This window comes from Podarcis filfolensis, assembly GCF_964270895.1.
Source record: "Podarcis filfolensis genome assembly, chromosome: 9".
In the NCBI taxonomy this organism is placed as follows: domain Eukaryota; kingdom Metazoa; phylum Chordata; class Lepidosauria; order Squamata; family Lacertidae; genus Podarcis; species Podarcis filfolensis.
The window spans coordinates 36,500,129-36,519,308 of record NC_139610.1 but is presented as its reverse complement, the minus strand read 5'-3'; the positions used below and the strand labels follow the sequence as shown (position 1 = coordinate 36,519,308).

The 19,180-nt window shown below is 39.4% G+C and overlaps 1 protein-coding gene across 10 annotated transcripts in view; it reads left to right on the top strand.

Moving 5' to 3' along the window:
* Window positions 1-19,180, top strand: part of RAPGEF2 (Rap guanine nucleotide exchange factor 2) — a 160,656-nt gene that overhangs the window by 47,360 nt on the left and 94,116 nt on the right. For all 10 annotated transcript variants that reach the window (XR_014552130.1, XR_014552131.1, XR_014552132.1 and 7 more), the window contains exons 2-4: window positions 6,067-6,137; window positions 10,176-10,232; window positions 15,438-15,521. Coding sequence is in view for 6 of the 10 variants with exons in the window: in XM_083630985.1 (XP_083487111.1) it covers window positions 6,067-6,137; window positions 10,176-10,232; window positions 15,438-15,521 (212 nt within the window). In the remaining 4 variants the exon portion in view is untranslated. The remainder of the gene's footprint in view (window positions 1-6,066; window positions 6,138-10,175; window positions 10,233-15,437; window positions 15,522-19,180) is intronic.

Sequence of the window (19,180 nt, the reverse complement as noted above, 5' to 3'; positions counted from 1 at the left end):
ATTCATTTAACAATGATTAAATATTAAGCAGTGGATATAGCAGGAGCTTTAAATTGTGCAAAATTTGTCCCTGTTGGGGGGGCACAATCAATAATTCATTTTATAATAACTTTCCAACATAAACTGATAATACATTCAATAAAACATTTAAGCAGAAGAGAATTATAGTAAAGTAAAATGTAATATAATTACATTTCAAAATGATTCATTCTATTCAGAGCCAAAGCTTTTAAAGACTATTATGTATATTTCAAAAGAATAAAAATTATGTACTGAGCAGCTCGACTGACATTGACAGATACTGTGTGTCAGGTGAAACACCTAAACAACATAATTTTATGTCTAGTTTGTTAACAGAATATCTTTAATTATTGGAATTGAATTTGGTTTTTTTAAATCAAGCTTTCAAAGACCAAAGTTGGTCCAGACTGCCATCTAGTGGAAATTTGAAACTTTTTAAATTTCTGTCAGGAATATTGGCTGTATATTGGTATTCTATCTAAAAGAATGTTGCGGCTGTAGAACATGGACTCTGGATCTTCATTGAGTGGCAAACATGCCAAAAAGTCATGTGATTGAATGCACATGCTACTTATTGGAACCTAGCAGTACTGCTCAGAAATCAGTTTTTCACTTGAATATTTTCACTTTGAAAAACAATTAGTGAGCATCTGTGTGCATAAGGAATATAATGATGATACTAAAATAATTTTTGTTTTCCTTTTTAAAAATGTAAAAACAAAACAAAACAAAAATCTGGCAAGAATTAGTTTATTAATACTATAAAATAAGAAAAAGGACTCCCAACTTCTATAGACTGCAGCCAATATTGCCAATGGTCAGGGAAGATAGGAGCTGAAGTCTAACAACATCAGGAGGACCATACATCCCCACCTCTGTTAAAATCTATTATGAAAATCTAAGTCATTTTTACTTCCTTCTGTTTTACATTGTAATAATCAGTCTTTATTCTCCTTTTGCATCTCAGGACAATTAGAATTAATTGTCCTGTTTCTTTATGCACCATAAATCTGCTATATGTAGAAAAGAAGAGGTCATATAGTAGTATTCTTCCAAGAAATAGTACATTAGAAAGTTTCCCAAGAAAGATATACACAAGCAGTGATAGAACCTTCATCTGCTTTTCTCTGTAAAGTAAAATATTTTATTGGGTTGATTCATAGTACCTTCCAAGAGGACTTAGATTTTAAGATTTCATGTGCATGGCCAAGTAGCACAAATATAATTGATGAGTCTCAGCAATTTTGATCTAAACTTTCTGTGGTGACTCCCAGTACTACATAAGTGGTAATATCTGCAGCCAATAGGTAATAGATATTAACTGCATTATTGATATATACGCAGAGCAGTTACTTCCTTTTTTGCAGTGAATGTGTCTATCAAAGTCCAGTAGCTGGCTGTGCCATTAATTTCAGTGCATTGCATGATTCAGTGGTGTTTTGCCTCTGCAAATTTTATCACATGAACATTTCCTATCTGCAAGCTGGAATGGAATTACTTGCTTCCCTTTTATAAATCTCCAGCCCAGTAGAAAAGCATATTCCTGCTTCTGCCTGTAGTTGTCCTCATCTGTAGACATAGTTAAAAGCACACAACACAGAGGTACATACAGTCCTGCACTAGGGTTAGTGTGGCTGTGATCTGAATTTACCTTCCTTCCTTCCTTCCTTCCTTCCTTCCTTCCTTCCTTCCTTCCTTCCTTCCTTCTGGAGGTATTTGTAGTCTGCCTTTCATTCAAAGGTTCCAAGGCAGTATATGATAAACCTGAGGTTAGCCAACTTGGTGCCTTCCAGATATTGCTGGACTACAACTCCCATCAGTTCCAATCTTTAAGGTCAAGGGCATGGGTTGGCAAACTAAGGCCCACGGGCCGGATCAGGCCCAATTGCGATCTGGGTCTGGCCCGCAGATGGTCCGGGAATCACGCGTTGATCACCAGCGCACACGTTCTTTCCCTTTCCCTCCCTCTCCTTCACAGGGCGGCGCCAGTGCCTCCTCCCTCCCTCTTCCCGTCTTCTCCCTGCCCTGCCTAGAGGAGGAGGGGTCTGGGCTTTGTTGGTACTAGCAGCAGCAGTGCTCGAGTGGCTGCCATTTTACGCAGCCCCTCTCTGGAGCCGTTTTGCGCGTCACTCATCGTGCCTCCACCACTACCGCTGCCGCCAGCCCCTGCTGCTCACAAGACACAGATAAGCAGCCACCGGGGCTCGTGGTGCTCTTGCATCATTCCCCCCCCATATAGTCCGGCCCCCCAAAAGGTCTGAGGGACAGTGGACTGGCCCCCAGCTGAAAAAGTTTGCTGACCCCTGGTCAAGGGTGATAGCAATGTAGTCTAGCAATATGTGGAGGGCACCATGCTGACCTCACCTTCAACAAACATTAAAACTGCAATTAGCAATAAAAAAATTAAATCAAAATAAACTCATAAAATTTATAACCATCACAAATAAAACCATGTACAGCCAGGTGGCATACAGTGGAACCTTGGGTTACGTACCATCCTCCTTAGGAACGCTTCGGGTAATGAGCTCCACTAACCCGGAAGTAGATGCTCCTAGTTGTGAACTTTGTCCCGGGATGCGAGCAGAAGTCATGCGGTGGTGGCAGTGGGAGGCCCCATTAGCGAAAACATGCCTCATGTTAAGAACGGTTTCAGGTTAAGAATGGACCTCCAAAACGAATTAAGTTCGTAACTGGAGGTACCACTGTATTAATTTTATTAAATAAAACAGGCAGCAGAAGCAAAACTAAAATATCTCTTTGTATGGTGGTACCTCTGGTTGCAAACGGGATCCATTCCAGAGGCTCGTTTGCAACATGAAAAGAGTGCAACCCGCAGTGGCGCGTCTGCACACGTGCGGGTTGCGATTTGGCACTTCTGCGCATGTGCGTGACATCATTTTGTGCTTCTGCGCATGTGCAAGCGGCGAAACCCGGAAGCAACCCTTTCTGGTACTTCCGGGTCGCCGCGGGATGTAAGCTGAAAGAACGTAACATGAAGCAAACGTAACATGAAGTATGACTGTACTTCATCCCTCTCCAAAATTATTCTGAGTGTTGCCTCCTGATTGAAAAAGAGTTTGAGGTGGTCGATACCCACCACCCAGAAGTTCACAAAATACTTATTTTTCCATTATCTGTGAATGGCAGGGGCGGTTGGGGAGTGCTGTTTCCTAATAGAAGCTCCTTCTTAGCGCTTTGTGGAAGAGCTTTACAGGATTTCACACTACCTTCAAAGCAACTGTTTGTGGAATAGATTGCCTAACAACAGATGACAGGAGCTCAGATTATGCAGCAGCTTGAAAAATGTTTGCAGAGTTTCGATCTGTTTTCATAAGATCTGTGTGTCTGTGCGTATACTTTTCTTTTTCATCTCTAGCTCTGTACTTATTTAAAACAGACATAGGATGTAGATTACTTTCCTCTTGCCCTCCTGGTTAATTAAGGAAAGCCTGCACACTCATTCCTGTGTAAGAAAGTCTGGCAGCAACCATAATTTGGGAACTCCCTGCTTATTGACATCAGGCATACTTCCTTTTACTTTTTGGTTCCTGCTAAAAATATGTTGGGAACGCAGGTGGCGCTGTGGGTAAAACCTCAGCGCCTAGGGCTTGCCGATCGCATGGTCAGTGGTTCGAATCCCCGCGGCGGGGTGAGCTCCCGTCTTTTGGTTCCAGCTCCTGCCCACCTAGCAGTTCAAAAGCACCCCTAAGTGCAAGTAGATAAATAAGTACTGCTTTATAGCGGGAAGGTAAACGGCGTTTCCGTGTGCTGCGCTGATGCTGGCTCACCAGAGCAGCTTCATCACGCTGGCCACGTGACCCGGAAGTGTCTCCGGACAGCGCTGGCCCCCGGCCTCTTAAGTGAGATGGGCGCACAACCCTAGAGTCGGATACGACTGGCCCATACGGGCAGGGGTACCTTTACCTTTTTTAAAAAGATGTTTGTTTAGACAGATATGTAGAATGTTTAATTAACATTTTAAACTGTTTTTAAACTGATTTTACTACTTTATTCTTTTAAAAAAATGCTTTGAGGTTTTTTAAATTAAAGAATCAAGTGGAATATAAATTTCTTAACATAAAATAAATAAAGATAAAGGTGTGTGTGTGTTGGGGTGTGGTTTTATTGTTGCCAGATGACACAATTGACCATTAGAGTGGCATGCACAGACTTCTCGTCACCCAGCTCCTTTTGCATTATTCATTGCTATGGAAATAATAATAATAATAATAATATTTATTATTTATACCCTGTCCATCTGGCTGGGTTTTCCCAGCCACTCTGGGCAGCTCCCAACAGAATTTTAAACAGAATAATTCTTTATATTGCTGGGGATAAATTTTTTTCCTAAGTTTCTCTATAGTATTTCCCCCCCCCCTTCAAGATACATAGATTAGTGAAAATATAAATGAAGCAGCTGTATTTTATGATCACAGTCTATTATTATTACATTTGAGAGATTCATTTTTCTTCATGGTGCATGCAGAGACACCCACTGTTTCCGTTACCTAGTTACTGTATCCTCTACTTAGAGTATGACAGTGTTCCAGCGATTTTCCACATAGTCCTTTGATATCCTACTCTAACTTAAAATTGGGACCACTTTTCCAAAGTGTAGCGATATTCACAACTCTTAGTAATGCCATTCCTGTTTTAGAAAATCTAGCGTAGAGATTTTTTAAAATGTAAACTGCATTAAAGTAACTCCCAATTTAAAATGAGAGTAAAATATCAAATAACTGATATTATTATTATTATTATTATTATTATTATTATTATTATTACTACTACTACTACTACTACTACTACATTGGTGGTCTTAATTTTTGCTGTGGGTGGGTACATGCAATATCTATAGCGTATACCTGTGCTGCTGTGACATTTCAAGGGATAGTCCAGAACATCAATAATATTTTACTCTTCCCATCTGGCTGGGTTGCCGCAGCTTACAATATAATAAAAGCACAGCCAAGGTCAAACATCAAAAACTTCCCAATACATTAAAGTGATGGAATCTTCAAAAGAAATGTCAAGAACAACAATTTAAGGACCTTCTATATGCCTCTGGTCCATAAGTAGAATAGTACCTTACAAGTAGCCAATTGGCTCATATGTTAAGAATGATTGGTATCAGAACAGCTTCATTTACCAGAGACATGGGCTAAGAAGATGTTATAATGGCTAGAACAGAAGGCTTTGAGGCATTAATTGTTTGTTATTGGTAGTGGAAAATATTTGAGAACCAATGGTACAAAAAGCTGTGTTGAACTGATGGTGGTATTTCAGATAACAATTCTCAGTCTAGCGTGTAGTTGGAATCAGTTCTATATCTTGTCATGGTGACTTGGTTTGTTCTTTATTCACAGGTTTTAAAATTCTATAAAGCACAATGGAATTTCTCTAATTTATTTCTATTATTCTTGTCAGTAATAGATGCAGCCTCAAACCTTTAAGAATTAAAAAAAAAAAGTTATCCCCCCCCCCAAAAAAATACTGCTCAAGTTACACTAATTTTGATTTACTTAAACTATTTTGGTCAGGTAATCTACTTTTAATTTAGTGAATTTCTTCCTTTTAATTCAAGTGCTTTGCATTTTAATCTATAATCCGTTGATCTATACAATAATGGGTTCTTTGAATTTCTGAGATTGTGCGCTTGGTGATGTGTTTTTCAGCAATAGCTGGTGATAATGTTCTAGCTTGCAAGATATTTTTAAGATTTGTGATAGGGCAGGGGAGAAAGAAGGTGATGTATAGGCAATGAAATCATTTCATTAGAGATATTCTTGAAATGGCATTTAAATTATGTCCAGTTTACGTTCTTCTATTTAGAGAAGAAAGATGCCTTCAAGAAAATCCCAGTCTTGTAAAAATAATCAATTCTCCCAATAGTCCAATAGATTAGCACTCATTTGTTTTAGGAGGCTGTTTGTGTTTATGTATATAAAAATATAGCTCCCCTCTGCATACTTTAATACTGTAGTAAGTATTTAAAGTGATTTTCATTGATCTCAAAATTTTAATGATTGTTTTCTCTGTTTATAGGATCTGGAGATTGTGTATTCCTATTTACACGGAATGGAAGCTTTGTCTAATCTACGAGAACACCAGCTCCGGTAAGTTGTTTAATGAAAGTGCTTTATCCTCTTTTTAACACAAGGTGCTGCGTTTTAACAGAAAAGATTCTGTTTTGGAAGTTAAGTAATACACTTCCTCTCAGTGTGGATTAACTGAAACTTAAAGCAAAACTAAAAACTTGAGATAAGGAATACCTAAATATACAGCCACTGGTCTCATGAAAACACACAGACACACACGCACAAGAGAGAGAGAAAGAGAGAGAGAGAGAGAATGGAGAACCAAGTAGAACTCCTATATTGACACAGTTTTACATACTATTGATTAGTGAAGTTTGCAGAGCAATGAAAAGTGATGGCCATGAAGTTTATTTGGGTGTCTTCTAAGAATGCTATTTAATGATTTTTTAAAAAATCTGTTTATTTGAAGTTGTTAGATCCCATTTTCTTTATAACTTAACTCAAAGCAGCTTATGACACACTTTTAATATGAAATTCAATATGTAAGAAAAGGAAGTTACAGTAAAAATAGCTAATGATTTTTACTTCTGACAGGGTGTCACTTGGAAAAGGGCATTGGCCGATAGTTTTATAACCAAAGTGGGTTGATATGAGATCAGGTTGTTGTCATGCATCTGTCTCAAAGACAATGGAATGTGCCGGGGGGGGGGGGGAGTCAAACCGCTGTGTTAACATCAATGAAGTGACCTCCCTGGGGTGCAAGCCTGGGCAGTGTGTATGGAGGTCCTGGGCTGCCCAGATGACAAGACTCACTGATGTGGTGCTAAGGAAATCAAAGCAATACATTTGCTACCAGCTTGGCAGCAGAAGCTGCACAAGGCACCATCCAACTGTCTTGGGGAATCCACTCCGAATTTGTGTAAGGTCTTTTCTTCTCCCAAAGATACCGTGCAAAGCAGGAGAGGTTTAAGATCAGAGTTTTCCTGCTCCTAGATGGGCTAGGCTACTTTTCCAGGTGGGCAAGCCCCATCTGCCCCTCACTGCTCTCTACAGCATGTGCAGGAACTGCCTTCTTAACCATTGGACCCACTATTGGGATCAGGTGCTTCTTAAGATATTTGGATTCCAAGCAACCTAGAGTTTTAGATGTAAACGTTAGTAGTTTGCATTGGACTTGAAAATGATTAGCCAGCGAGGGACACTCTTTTAAAACCGGTGAGATATGACCTGAAAGAGCTGTGCCAGTTAAAATTCTTGCTCTTGTATTCTGAAACAATTTGGGCTTCAGAACCATCTTATAGGCAACCCAACTTACAGCACATTGCAGTAACCAAATTGGGAGGTTAACAGAGCAAAGATAGCTGAGGCCAGACTATCCCTATCCAGGATAGCCTGTGGCTGGTGAGCTATCTATAGCTGGTAAAAGGTACTTTGTGCCACTGAAGCTACCTGAGATTAAAATGTAACCAGGAAAACCCCCAAGCTGCGAATCTGCTCCTCCAGCGAGAGTGCTGCCCCATCTACAGCTAGCTAAAGTGTTGTCTCCTAATCATATGGACAAATGTGGGTTCGCACATTGGCTCTCTGAGCAAGCTGTGTTAGAAGAAAGAGAAAAAGCAAGAGTATGTGTGAATGCAATTGCTTCAAATTGCTCACAGTGTTGTATTGTGGAACTCAAGGACAACTGAAACCTGCTAATTAGTTTTCTGAAATACTAAGTATGACTTTGGGAACTATACATGCCTACACTTGGCTGTGACAAGTTCTGTCAGAAAGTTAAGGAAATATCAGAAATCAACAGCCAGATGGAAGTTGGTAACAGTTCCTTCATTCTTCATCACACATCTTTTCTTTTGTGAATGCACAATCAGAGTCTTAAATTTAATTGGAATAAACGTATCATGAGAATTCAGCTCTTCTGAAATGAAATTTTTAATGAAAGTAGTTTGGCTGAATGTAGGTTATAGGTAAAGTGTTTCAAGTTAGCAATTAAGCCATTCTGTAGAGGATGGAACTGGTGGGAATAGAATCTGTTAATTCACATTCCAGGAGTATCGTTAGATAAACTTTGTTAAATACATGTGAAAATCTCAGATGTCAACTTTATGAACAGACACATTTTACTGCTATCATTAAAGCATTTCACTATTATAATATTGAGCAATAAATCTTGTGTTTCCCATCTCTGTCATGGTACCTGTTACTATTACAAACAACTTGGAAAATTAGATTGGAAAGAGTGTGCAACAGTGGCATTCTCTGCCTTGCTTTCATTTTTTTTTTAAATTGCTCTTGCATTGCTGTATGTCAAAACATGTTCCAGCATCATATTATTACTTGTTATCACAGGTTGAAATTACGTTGCTGCCTGCTGATGACAGGGGCAGGTACCATGGTGCCCTGAGCTAGGCCAAAATTTAATATTTGTATCCTGCTTTTCCAACAGCAATGTCGAACTCAAAGCAGTCCACAATAATAACAATAGGATTTAAAATTAGCATACATTACAACCACTATAATATCAAAAACACAATAGCATATAAATAACATAGAAAAACAATCAAATCCATCAATTAACACAATTCAATACAATCACATAGAGATTCAAAATACTGCATCAAAAAATGGGCTTACGAGCACCAGTGCTAGTTGACCGTCTCTCTCTGGTAAGGGTATTTTTTTAACCCAGTGTAGCAGCACACTCCCAGGCAGCAAAATCTTTCATAGTTTTGATCCTCAGCTTCTTTTTCACCCTTAAGAATTTGATCACTTCTGTGGAGGGGTGGGGCAACAGTTTTCATAGAATATCCAGATTCTCTATGATTTCTTTTCTCCATATACAGTATTTAGGGTAACTTCTTTTCACAGCTCATTTGGAAGTCTGCACTGAGCTCTCTCTCCCTCATTGCAGGGGCACGGGTTCCTTTGACTTGTGCCAAAAGGCTCACACCTCTGACAAAGCTTGAGCTTTTAATGTTATCTGGAGGGAAAGAGAACAGACAGCCCCAATAAGCTTGGCAGCTGCCAGGTGGAAACACACAGAGATACAGACTCCCAGCAGACTCCTTCTGTAGCTGATTCTGCCAAGGGATGAGCTTTGGAAGTTACCTGGAGGGAAGGTAGCTACTGACATTAGTATATTAGATTTTTAAATAGCACAATTATGTGAGTTGCAACTCATGGTGGCAAAGAAAGTCTAGTGGCATAAAATCAGTTATTAGAACCACAGTCGCTGACAGAAGTGACAATAGGGAATCCTCCATTTCTGTTGTAAATCCCAAAAGTACAGGAGTCTGCTTGTTCATTTTCTGATAAATCTTTTGAGTAAGAATTCCATTCCTGCCCTGGGATACTGGGTAAATGTATTAACTTTTCTGTGCTAACATGATTTGTAGCTTACATGTAACATGAAAGGTATTTCTATGCAGTAGAAGACACCCCCCCGACTTAAGAGGAACCATTCATTTCAATAAAATGAATAAGACTTAATTAAGTAAATCTGTTTTATCTCTTTATTCCTGCCCCCCAGGACCAGGTTTGCATAAACATGTAAGACTTAAGGTGCTTGTAACAGAGCAATATCATTATCTAATTTTTAAAAATAAGTTTATATCCTATACTCCCTGCATTCAGCATTTTGAGAAATTTGTGTATGTATATACCAGTATTAAAAAACATAAATATGCCACACGCTTTGCTTTCTGGAATGAGACCAAATTTAAATAAATGTATCTTCAGGCAGAGTTAACAAATAACATGGAAAGTGACACATGGAATGGAATAGAATCACTGTCACTTAAGGGATGGCGATCTTGACATTATTTTCCTCATGATGTCTGCAACAACAAAGAACATTCTTTGTGAGGACTTAAGATTTCACTTCCCTGAAATCAAATATAGCAGATCATGGTCCGCAACCTTCGCTTTTTGCACATCTATTTTGATATGTGTTTGAAAACCCACTGTGAGAAAACTGCTACATTGCAGCCATATATTAGTGACAGCCACTTATCCTCAGCATGTGTGGCTTTAAGGGAACTGGCCTAACTGTAATATAAAATAGCAGCTAATAAAAGCGCTCTTACTTATAAATGGTTTTTGTTTCTTTTTTCACAGAATGATGTGTGAAACAGTGAGATACGAGAGGCACGAAGCAAATGAAGTTTTGTACTAGTGAGTGGTTATCTTTCTTTCATACTACATTGCTTATATGGAAACTTTTATCTGATATTTGCACAGTAGTTTGCCACTTCCAATTGTATCACTGTGGGGGGGGGCAGGTAGGCGGGAGGTAGTGGGCAGGGGGATGTCATTTACTAGTACTGGCATAAAATACAGTGAACTAGATTACGTTGCATCAGAGATGAATTTAAGGGAGTCTTTCTACCTAGCGACATTCCACAGTGTACTTGTCCTAATATTGTGCTTATGTAATGTCCATACTCCTTTGTAAGTATTGAGAAGAAAGATGTGTATATGCAACTTGACTACATTTTTAACAGGTATGGTTAGTCGAAATAGTTTAAAATATTATGGACCAATAGCACTTGTTGTTCAGTAGCATTTTGATACTTTCTGAGATCAGTTATTCGAGATCTAAAGCTCCTTACAATGCTCTTGCTTTAAATTTGAATTTTCTTTCTAGCAGTTTCCATATAGGACAAGTAGAAAACAGAATTTTATGCCATGTTTATCCACCCATTTTCCATTTGGCACTTGCATGACTGACCTGTTTGTTATAGACATAGAACAAATTTAGGGATTTCATGAAGGTGCAAACTGATTCATAGCATGGGGTGACATCTAGATCACAATTCTGGCTTCATCCTGTTGCATAATCTTACGATCCAGTTGAATTGGTTTGTGGGTCACACTCTATAGATATACTGGCAGGTCAATATAATATTGTCTTGTGATTTTGAGCATGATTGTTTGTTTTTCTTCCCTGCCCTTTAGTAAGTCCTGAGGCTCTCTCTTCAAAACTAGCTCCTACTATGATCAACCCATAAATTATTGAGTGGCCTATTTTTCTGTGTGCGTGTGTGTTTGTGCGTGTGTGTATCCTCCTCTGGGCAAAACATTTTATCAATACTGAGAAGCTATGGCTCCATTCTTGTGCACATTTAATAGAGTGAATGCTATGTTAAACCCACATAGGAATGCGCTAGAAGTCTTTTCTTTTGGAAGTTTAAATAGAAGCTATGGTATCTTCTCACAGGCACAGTATGGGGAAATGCCACACAAATTAGATGTGCCACTTTCTGTCAGCCAATAGGGTTAGAAAGTGTATCCACTGGATTGCTGTGGCAGAAAACATTAGGAGTTACACTGGGTTTGCCCTCATGCTTCTAGAGCATCCTGGGTACAGGAAGAAGAGAGAGCTTCAAGCCTATATTGGGTGCAAGATGCTCCACATGCAAAGCCTCCTTACCCATCCTTAACCTGTTTTAGCAGCAGCGCAAAAGAGGGAAAAGGATCCCTGGGAGAAGGCATGGGGAGATATGCATCCACTGAGGTCAGTTAACCTGCCTACAGGGAGTTATTAACTGCAAGTGGGTGTGTTCCATTTCTGGGATACAGACTGTAGGAAGAGGGGAAATGTTTTGGAGGAAGCAGAGTCAAATTCTTGTTCCCCCAGAAGTTTTAGTTTTAGGTTTTGTTTTGTTTTGCTTTGTTTTTTGCAGAATAAAGGATTTATTGGGTGGGATGTAAATAAATGGACTCAGAGGATGCACTTCCTCTGAGTACAATTCCCACTCCCCCACCTCCCCTTTCCCCACCCCATTGAATAACTTTCCCAAGTGTCAACTCAGTAGTTCCTTGTGTTAGTGGAACTTATGTTGAAATTTAATGCTATTGCTTGCAGATATCAGCCTCAAGACATTTTTTTCTTACACTATTGTCTTAACTTTCTATATTAAATATGACCTAGCCAGCTTACGGATAGAGTAATGACAATAAAATAGCAGTTATTAAAACAGTGTACACAAGAAGGCTAAAACCATACAGTGCCTTGGGTTACATACGCTTCAAGTTACAGACTCTGCTAACCCAGAAATAGTACCATGGGTTAAGAACTTTGCTTCAGGATGAGAACAGAAATCGTGCTCCGGTGGCATGGCAGCAGCAGGAGGCCCTATTAGCTAAAGTGGTGCTTCAGGTTAAGAACAGTTTCAGGTTAAGAATGGACCTCTAGAACGAATTAAGTACTTAACCCGAGGTACCACTGTACTAGCAATACAGTACTCTCCTGGGTGGTTGCTTCTTGGTGGCACAGCTGCAAAGGACCTAGCAGATGGCACAGGGATCCATAGAAATATCTTTCAAGAGAAGCTATATTCTTGAGCAAACCCATATGGAGAAGAGCACTTCAGGTGGTCTCTGCAGAACTTATAATCAAACCAGTAAGAGGTTTTTTAAAAAATTGAAGGGGTGGAGCAGTCTGGGTTAATAATTATGACAACTGCTTTGTTAAGTGTTTAACAATAGTAAATGCTGTAGAGGGTGTGGTGGGTAAAGATTGCCTCTGCTCTCCAACTGGCAATCCAAGAAAAAAGGGAGGAAGGAGATAGTAAAAAACAAAACAAAATGCCAGTAAGGCAGGGAACGAGAACGATAAGAACAATATTAATCAGGGTAAACTTGAAAGAAGAGGTGATTCTAAAAATATGTTTTCTTAAGAAAATGGAAGCAAGACAAAGACTGAGATGAATATCTAGGGGAAGTGCATTCCAAAAGAAGCAGGAAGAAAATGGTTAGAATAAAGGATGTGAGGCTTTAAGATTTAAAGAGAGAACAAAGAGAAATGAGATGGGAGTGTTCAGAAATAGAGAAGGAATCTGGGTAGGATCGATTTAAAGGGGGAGGAGGAGTTTAAAATGAAGCCAGAAAGCAAGGGTAGGCAGTGAAATGACAATGCTTCTTATGCTTAATTTGTATACCCAAATATGGGAGACAACTTGAGGCTGCAGCCACAGAATTTAGAATACCTTTTAGACAATTAGCTAAAGCAATTGGTGTCCTTTATTGCTGCAATAAGATATAGAAACAGCTTTTATTTTAGGATTAACTGTGGACCATAGGGTTTATGATTATACAAAGGCTTGATTTTCAAAGGAGCACGATTGTTCTGCAGAGGTGTCTGTGAATGTTGGTGGAGGAGAAAAAGTTTGTGTTTCAATTTGGGCTGCCGATGTGTAAACCATAGCCTGTGTTACATGATAAACACTGATTTCAGAGTATTACCTGGTCCTTAATGTTTGTTTCCAAGGGCAAAGAAGAGATGTTAGAAAATTATTTTAAGTAAAGTCTGTTCTTGAAGCCTTTGCAGAGTTCTGCGTACCAATTTCAAACAGTGTGCTGAGGCCTCTTCAAGCTATGGACGTTCATTTGCATTGTGCTTCCACTGTCTTTGTGAAAGTCATCCAATAGGATATTTAATAATGCAAAGAGTAGCTGCAGCCAGACTAGTCTGTTGATTTTTCACTCCCCCTTCCTCCCCCTGAGGTATATTATACCTTCTGATAGCTAGACAGTTGGCCAGGTTGTCTTGGGATCTAGCCAGGTCTGCACTGCAGTAAATCAGAATTGCTTATTGGGAACATATTTTTCCACAGGGAGCTTCCAGTCAGCCTTAACCACTAGGACCAGTGTGTAAAAAAATCCAGTCACTGTTTTTGGCTATATAATGATTAAATAGTTTTGTAGCTTCTAGACCAGGCTTCATTTCTTCTAAAGGGTATATGCCAAATCCTGTGGCCAGTTGTTGGGGATTATTATTGGATGTTAGTGGCAAGGTTTCTTGCTGGTGGACAGGATGTAATATCACAGTGAATGGACCAGGAAAGAGACCTTGTGGTCATAGCAAATGGCTTGATGATGTTGACCCAGTATGCAGCTGCTGTGAAACAGGCAGTGAATGAATAACATGCACAAACTTCGACAATCTTGGATTTACAGCTTTTTTAACAAACATTTTTGTGAATGACTTCCCTCTTAGGAAGAATTTTCAGACACCAACTAGTAGACCAAACCAGTTCTAACCAACTCTAACCAACTGAGCTGTTTGACCACCACCTGCTGGATCAGGCCAATAGTCCAGCGTCCTGTTCTCACAGTGTCCATTTTAAAGAAGCCTTACTTTTTATAAAAAGAAATTGGATGTGGTGCATTCAACTGGAATTAGCCCACTAGTTCTGAACTTTAATAACCATGCTGTCACATCAATCAATCAATGGGCTGGTCCCTTTTCGTTCATGCTAACTATTTGTGACTTGTACTTATACTTGGTTTAATGCTTACAGAATGATTGAATAACGCAGGTCCTTAAACATATTTGCCGCACTTTGGTGGCTGTGTTGGTTATGAAAGTTATAGAAACAGATGTCCAATTTAATATGGGCATAATTGCAAAGGCAAAACAAAAGTTGTGCCAAGGCCAATGACTTCAATGTAAAAGATAGCAGAAAATAGTATTTTAACATAATCCTAGCATTCATTAGAAGCTAGTCTGGTTTCCAAATTGTTCCAAATTGTATGCTTAAAATTTGAGAGATAATGCTCTGCAACAGAAGGATCTTCCTGTCTCTCGGGAAACGTGTTTTAATATCGCAAGAAGAAATAAGATCAAACAGTTTTCTCCACCAGCAGCTAAATACTTAGCTGGTTCTGACCTCCAAAATTAAGCAGCTTTCTAATCTTGACTTTGTCAGGAAAGAACTCAGAACATTTTGCACAAAGTAGCAGCATTTAGTTTGGGGGTGGTGGAGAAGAGAAGAGAAGAGAAGAGAAGAGAAGAGAAGAGAAGAGAAGAGGAACTTTAAATAGTGAAAGAAAAAAAATGAAGACATTAAAATGTGTTTGTGTGGTTGTTCTGTAGGAGTGAATCATTACAGCTTAATCCTATGTTTGAGACTTACTCTTGAATAAACAAGTGAATTTCGTGGGACTTACTCCCACATACGTGTGTACAGAATTGCAGCCTTAGGCTGCTGTACAGTTCTAACAAGCCAGTTGCTGTTATCAAATGCATTCAAAGTACCATTAAGGTTGTTTTGATATATAAAAGTATTGGACTGTATCAGACTAAATCTTGCTGAAGAGTACATTCAATGAAATGAATACATGCAAGCTAATCCATTGGTTAAGTTAATCCATTTTGTCCATTGGTTTTTGTGAGTCCATCCTGAGTATCACTGAGTTGGATACAACACTATATATGTAACCACTACATGTTCAGGAAGAATCAGTTTTAGAAAATTCACCACTTAAAAAGCAGTCTGTCATGGGCAACTCACATGTAGATTTATATTGATAATGTTCTGTTTGCATCTGTTACCCAAATTGCACTTCCTAACATTTTCTTGTTTTTATTTACAGCCCCGATGATATTGGGACCTGTTGGTATATTCTTCTGTCTGGTTCAGTATTTATCAAAGAATCAATGTTTCTTCCAAGGAGCAGGTATGACTAGAATTTGTTTTATAGTTCACATAATTAAAGATAAATAGTTCTCATCTAATATTGAAAGAAATATTAATTAATTGCATCAAAGTGTTGAGGGGCTTAACATAGTTTACAGGTTTGAGTCCATTCATCAACACACTTTGAATTAGATCTCTAATCACTTTTCAAAAGTAATTTGAGCCTATGTTCATACGCTTTGAAGAGAGTGCACACCCGCCTCTTGCCACACAGTGCTTGCCCCATTCAAAAGGCATTGTATTCTTCCTTAAAAATACGCTGGCATTGAACCATTGGAGGAAGAGTGTTTCAAAGCTGAGCAGCAGTCACCAGGATCTTCTCTGGACATGACCTTGCTTCTGGGGCATAATGGCTATCACTAAGTAACCTGTTTTCCATGTTTGTAGTGTAACACAGGGAACTCTTCTGCATGAGACATGTTGTTGGCAACTGATCATTCATGGTTAATGTAAAGTGGTACTGTTCATTGAATGTAAAAGCATGATGCTGGTTCCCCCCTTCCCCATTTTTCTTGGAATGTGTATGTTGAAAAGTTAGAAAAAGACTTTAGAAATGGGGCAAAAGCGATTGTCAGTTGTGGATAATATCAGAGAGGTGGTGGCAATGTGGGACGTAGAGGGGGGGAGTCTTTCTTCACATGCCTGCACTATACAAGCCATGATCCCCTGCACATATGTATTTTATCCAGGACAAGAAAGAATAGTTTATCAGTACTTGTGGCTGAGCAAAGGGGGTGGAAGGCCTCTACTTGTTCTTGTGACCCTTGTTTTCTCCAGCCAAGGTGCTGCGTTGTGTATGAGGAAGAGCACTGCCAACATAACAGGGTTTAGGGAAGCTGTATTTCCAGTTCTTTGAAAGAGCAAAGAGGACCTAATTCACTAGAACTAGTTTACAGACCTATTGTTAATGCGAATTGCCTTTAATTCCATGAAATAAAATGTACATTTTCAAGTAGGTGTGTGTAGCTACTACATGAAATTTGAGCCAGTATGCTAAATGAACGAATGCTGCAGTGTGAAAAAGATTTCTGTATTCATCTTGCATTCTGGGATACAGAGGAAAAATCTGACAAAAATATTGCCAAGTAGCAGGTTGATACAGATTTAAGTCAACCTTGAAAAGGTCTCTCTTGATTTCTTTCCCTGTGCCTTCGCTTTGGGTGTCTCATAGCATTTAAATCAATTTTATGCCATTTTGCCTGAGGCTGTCAGCAAGGTAATACACAGATGTGGATTAAAACCACAAGAAACTGCATGCATTCTATCATGATTTAAAAAGCAGTAGTAACCAAATGGATAGCGTGTGTATCATATCAAGCAGTTGCAGAACTGTGTTTAGTAAAAAGTGGTAGTTACTGATAACAGTATTCACTGACCATTTTATAAATTCCTGAATTAACTACCAGAAAGTGTGATCAGTTAGTTGCAGCTTAATATTCATTCATTTCAAAATATTTGAGCTGCTTTCCAGGTGAACTCCTTAAAACAAACAGAAGTTGCACAATAGCACTGCTTGGAGGATTGTATCTCTACATGTTGATCCCAGAAGGCGATTGTACATGCACACAACCTTGTGCTCGTATGTTGGAAGTCAACAGTATAAATTAGGTGTGCATCTGAATGCAGAAGTTACTGGTTTGCACTACATAAAATTTTAGATATATTACATCCCTTATGTGTTCTTCTGCTCACAAAAGGCTCTTGGTCTAATGGATGAAGAAGGGATGCAGTGTTATGCTAATTTTTCCCTGCAGCCCTGCAATGCCCCCCAAAACTTGTTCAGACAGTTGAGGAACCCTTTGGTACAGGATGGAAGATGGTATGGGGTGTGCCAGTCAGCACAATCACATTCCCTTCTTTTCTGTTAGCCCCGGTATCGGCTTGATCATAGAATCATATAATTGTAGAGTTGGAAGGGATTCCAAGGGTCATCTAGTTCAGTCCCCTGCAATGCAGGAATCCCAACTAGATCATACATGACAGATGGCCATCCAACCGCTGCTTAAAAACCTCCAAGGGAGGAGAGTCTACCACCTCTCAAGGGAGTATTGTTCCACTGTTGAACAGCTCTTACTGTCAGAAAGCTCTTCCTGGTGTTAAGTCAGAATCTCCTTTCTTGTAACTTGAATCCATTGGTTCAAGTCCTAGCCTCTGGAACAGGAGAAAACAAGCTTACTCCATCTTCTTGCCCTTTATATATTTGAAGATAGCTCTCATATCTCCTCTCAGTCTCCTAATATTCAGGCTAAACATGCGCAACTCCCTCAACTGTCATTGGGCTTGGTTTCCAGAGCCTTGATCATCCCTCCTCTGCACACGTTTCAGCTCGTCAATAACTTTCTTAAAATGGGGCACTCAAAAGCTGGCATGTTACTCCAATTGCGGTCTGACCAAGGCAGAATAGAGTGATGCTATGACTTCCCTTGACTGGGACACTATACTTCTGTTGATGCAGCTTAGAATAGCTTAAGCCTTTTTGCTGTTGCATCACACTTTTGACTCAGGTTAAGCTTGTTGTCTACTGAGACCCCTAGATCAAAAGGGCACAAATTCGAATCCACACTTTGTTTGTGTATTTGGATAGGCACTTAGTGTGAATCCACATCTACATTGGGATATGAATGGAATGTGTGTAGAAATGTGCACCCCATTGAAAGTATTGTGGTTCAAATAGGCATATGTATGTCTGACATACTAGAAGTTGCTGATAAGTGTAGAGAAGTATGCTTTGTATTGTATTCAGGCCTTATGATCTGCTCTTTTTCATGACTTTAGGTGAAATTCTAGCAAATGATAATTCAACTCAAAGCATTAATTCAAACATTTATTTTTTATGTTTTAACAAAATATGATAAAATTGAACATTTATGTTTAAGGTGAGTGGTAAGAATTCAGATAAAATACTATACAATATCTTGTATCTTGTAATAGGACCTGCTTTAATACTGTCCTTAAAAAATATTTGAAAATATTGAAATATACAGTGAAATATACAGTGGAACTTTTTCACTGGCATTGCTTAAAACATCACTCATACTGATTGACAGTGAACTCAATTTATTATCTCTGGAGCACCTTAAAGGTTAATAGGCATTTGCCAGAACAAATGCAATCTAAATTTTAGATATGACATGATTAATGGAAATTACCGTAAATTTCGCTCCAAAACACGCACTTTTTTGCTCCTAGAAAGTAAGGGAAAATGCCTGTGCGTGTTATGGAGCGAATGCACGGATCGGAGCCATGGCTGCCATCAGTCAAGCAAAGCGGGAGCCGCTTACACACTCTACGAGGCTCTCGCTTGCTTTAAAGCGACCTGGAGCCGGGGAGGAGGGAGGGAAGGAGAGTCATGGCAGCAAAGCGGGCAGCAGCCGCTTACACGGGAGGAGGGACGGAGCTAGCAAAAGTCCGTGCGCTCTCTAAACAGAGCAGTGAGGCTGCAGAGGGATGGCAGGAAAGATAAAATTTAAGCAACCAGCAGCAAAATAAAACCAACCTCGAGCTCTGAGCCAGCGCAGTGAAAACCAGGAAGTAAAAAAAAAGGCTGGGGAGGGCATGAGGGAGAGGGGGAAACTTCGCAAATCCCCCCCCCCCGCGTCTCAGCTGATCCGCGGGACGGAGCAGCTTATTTTCAGGCAG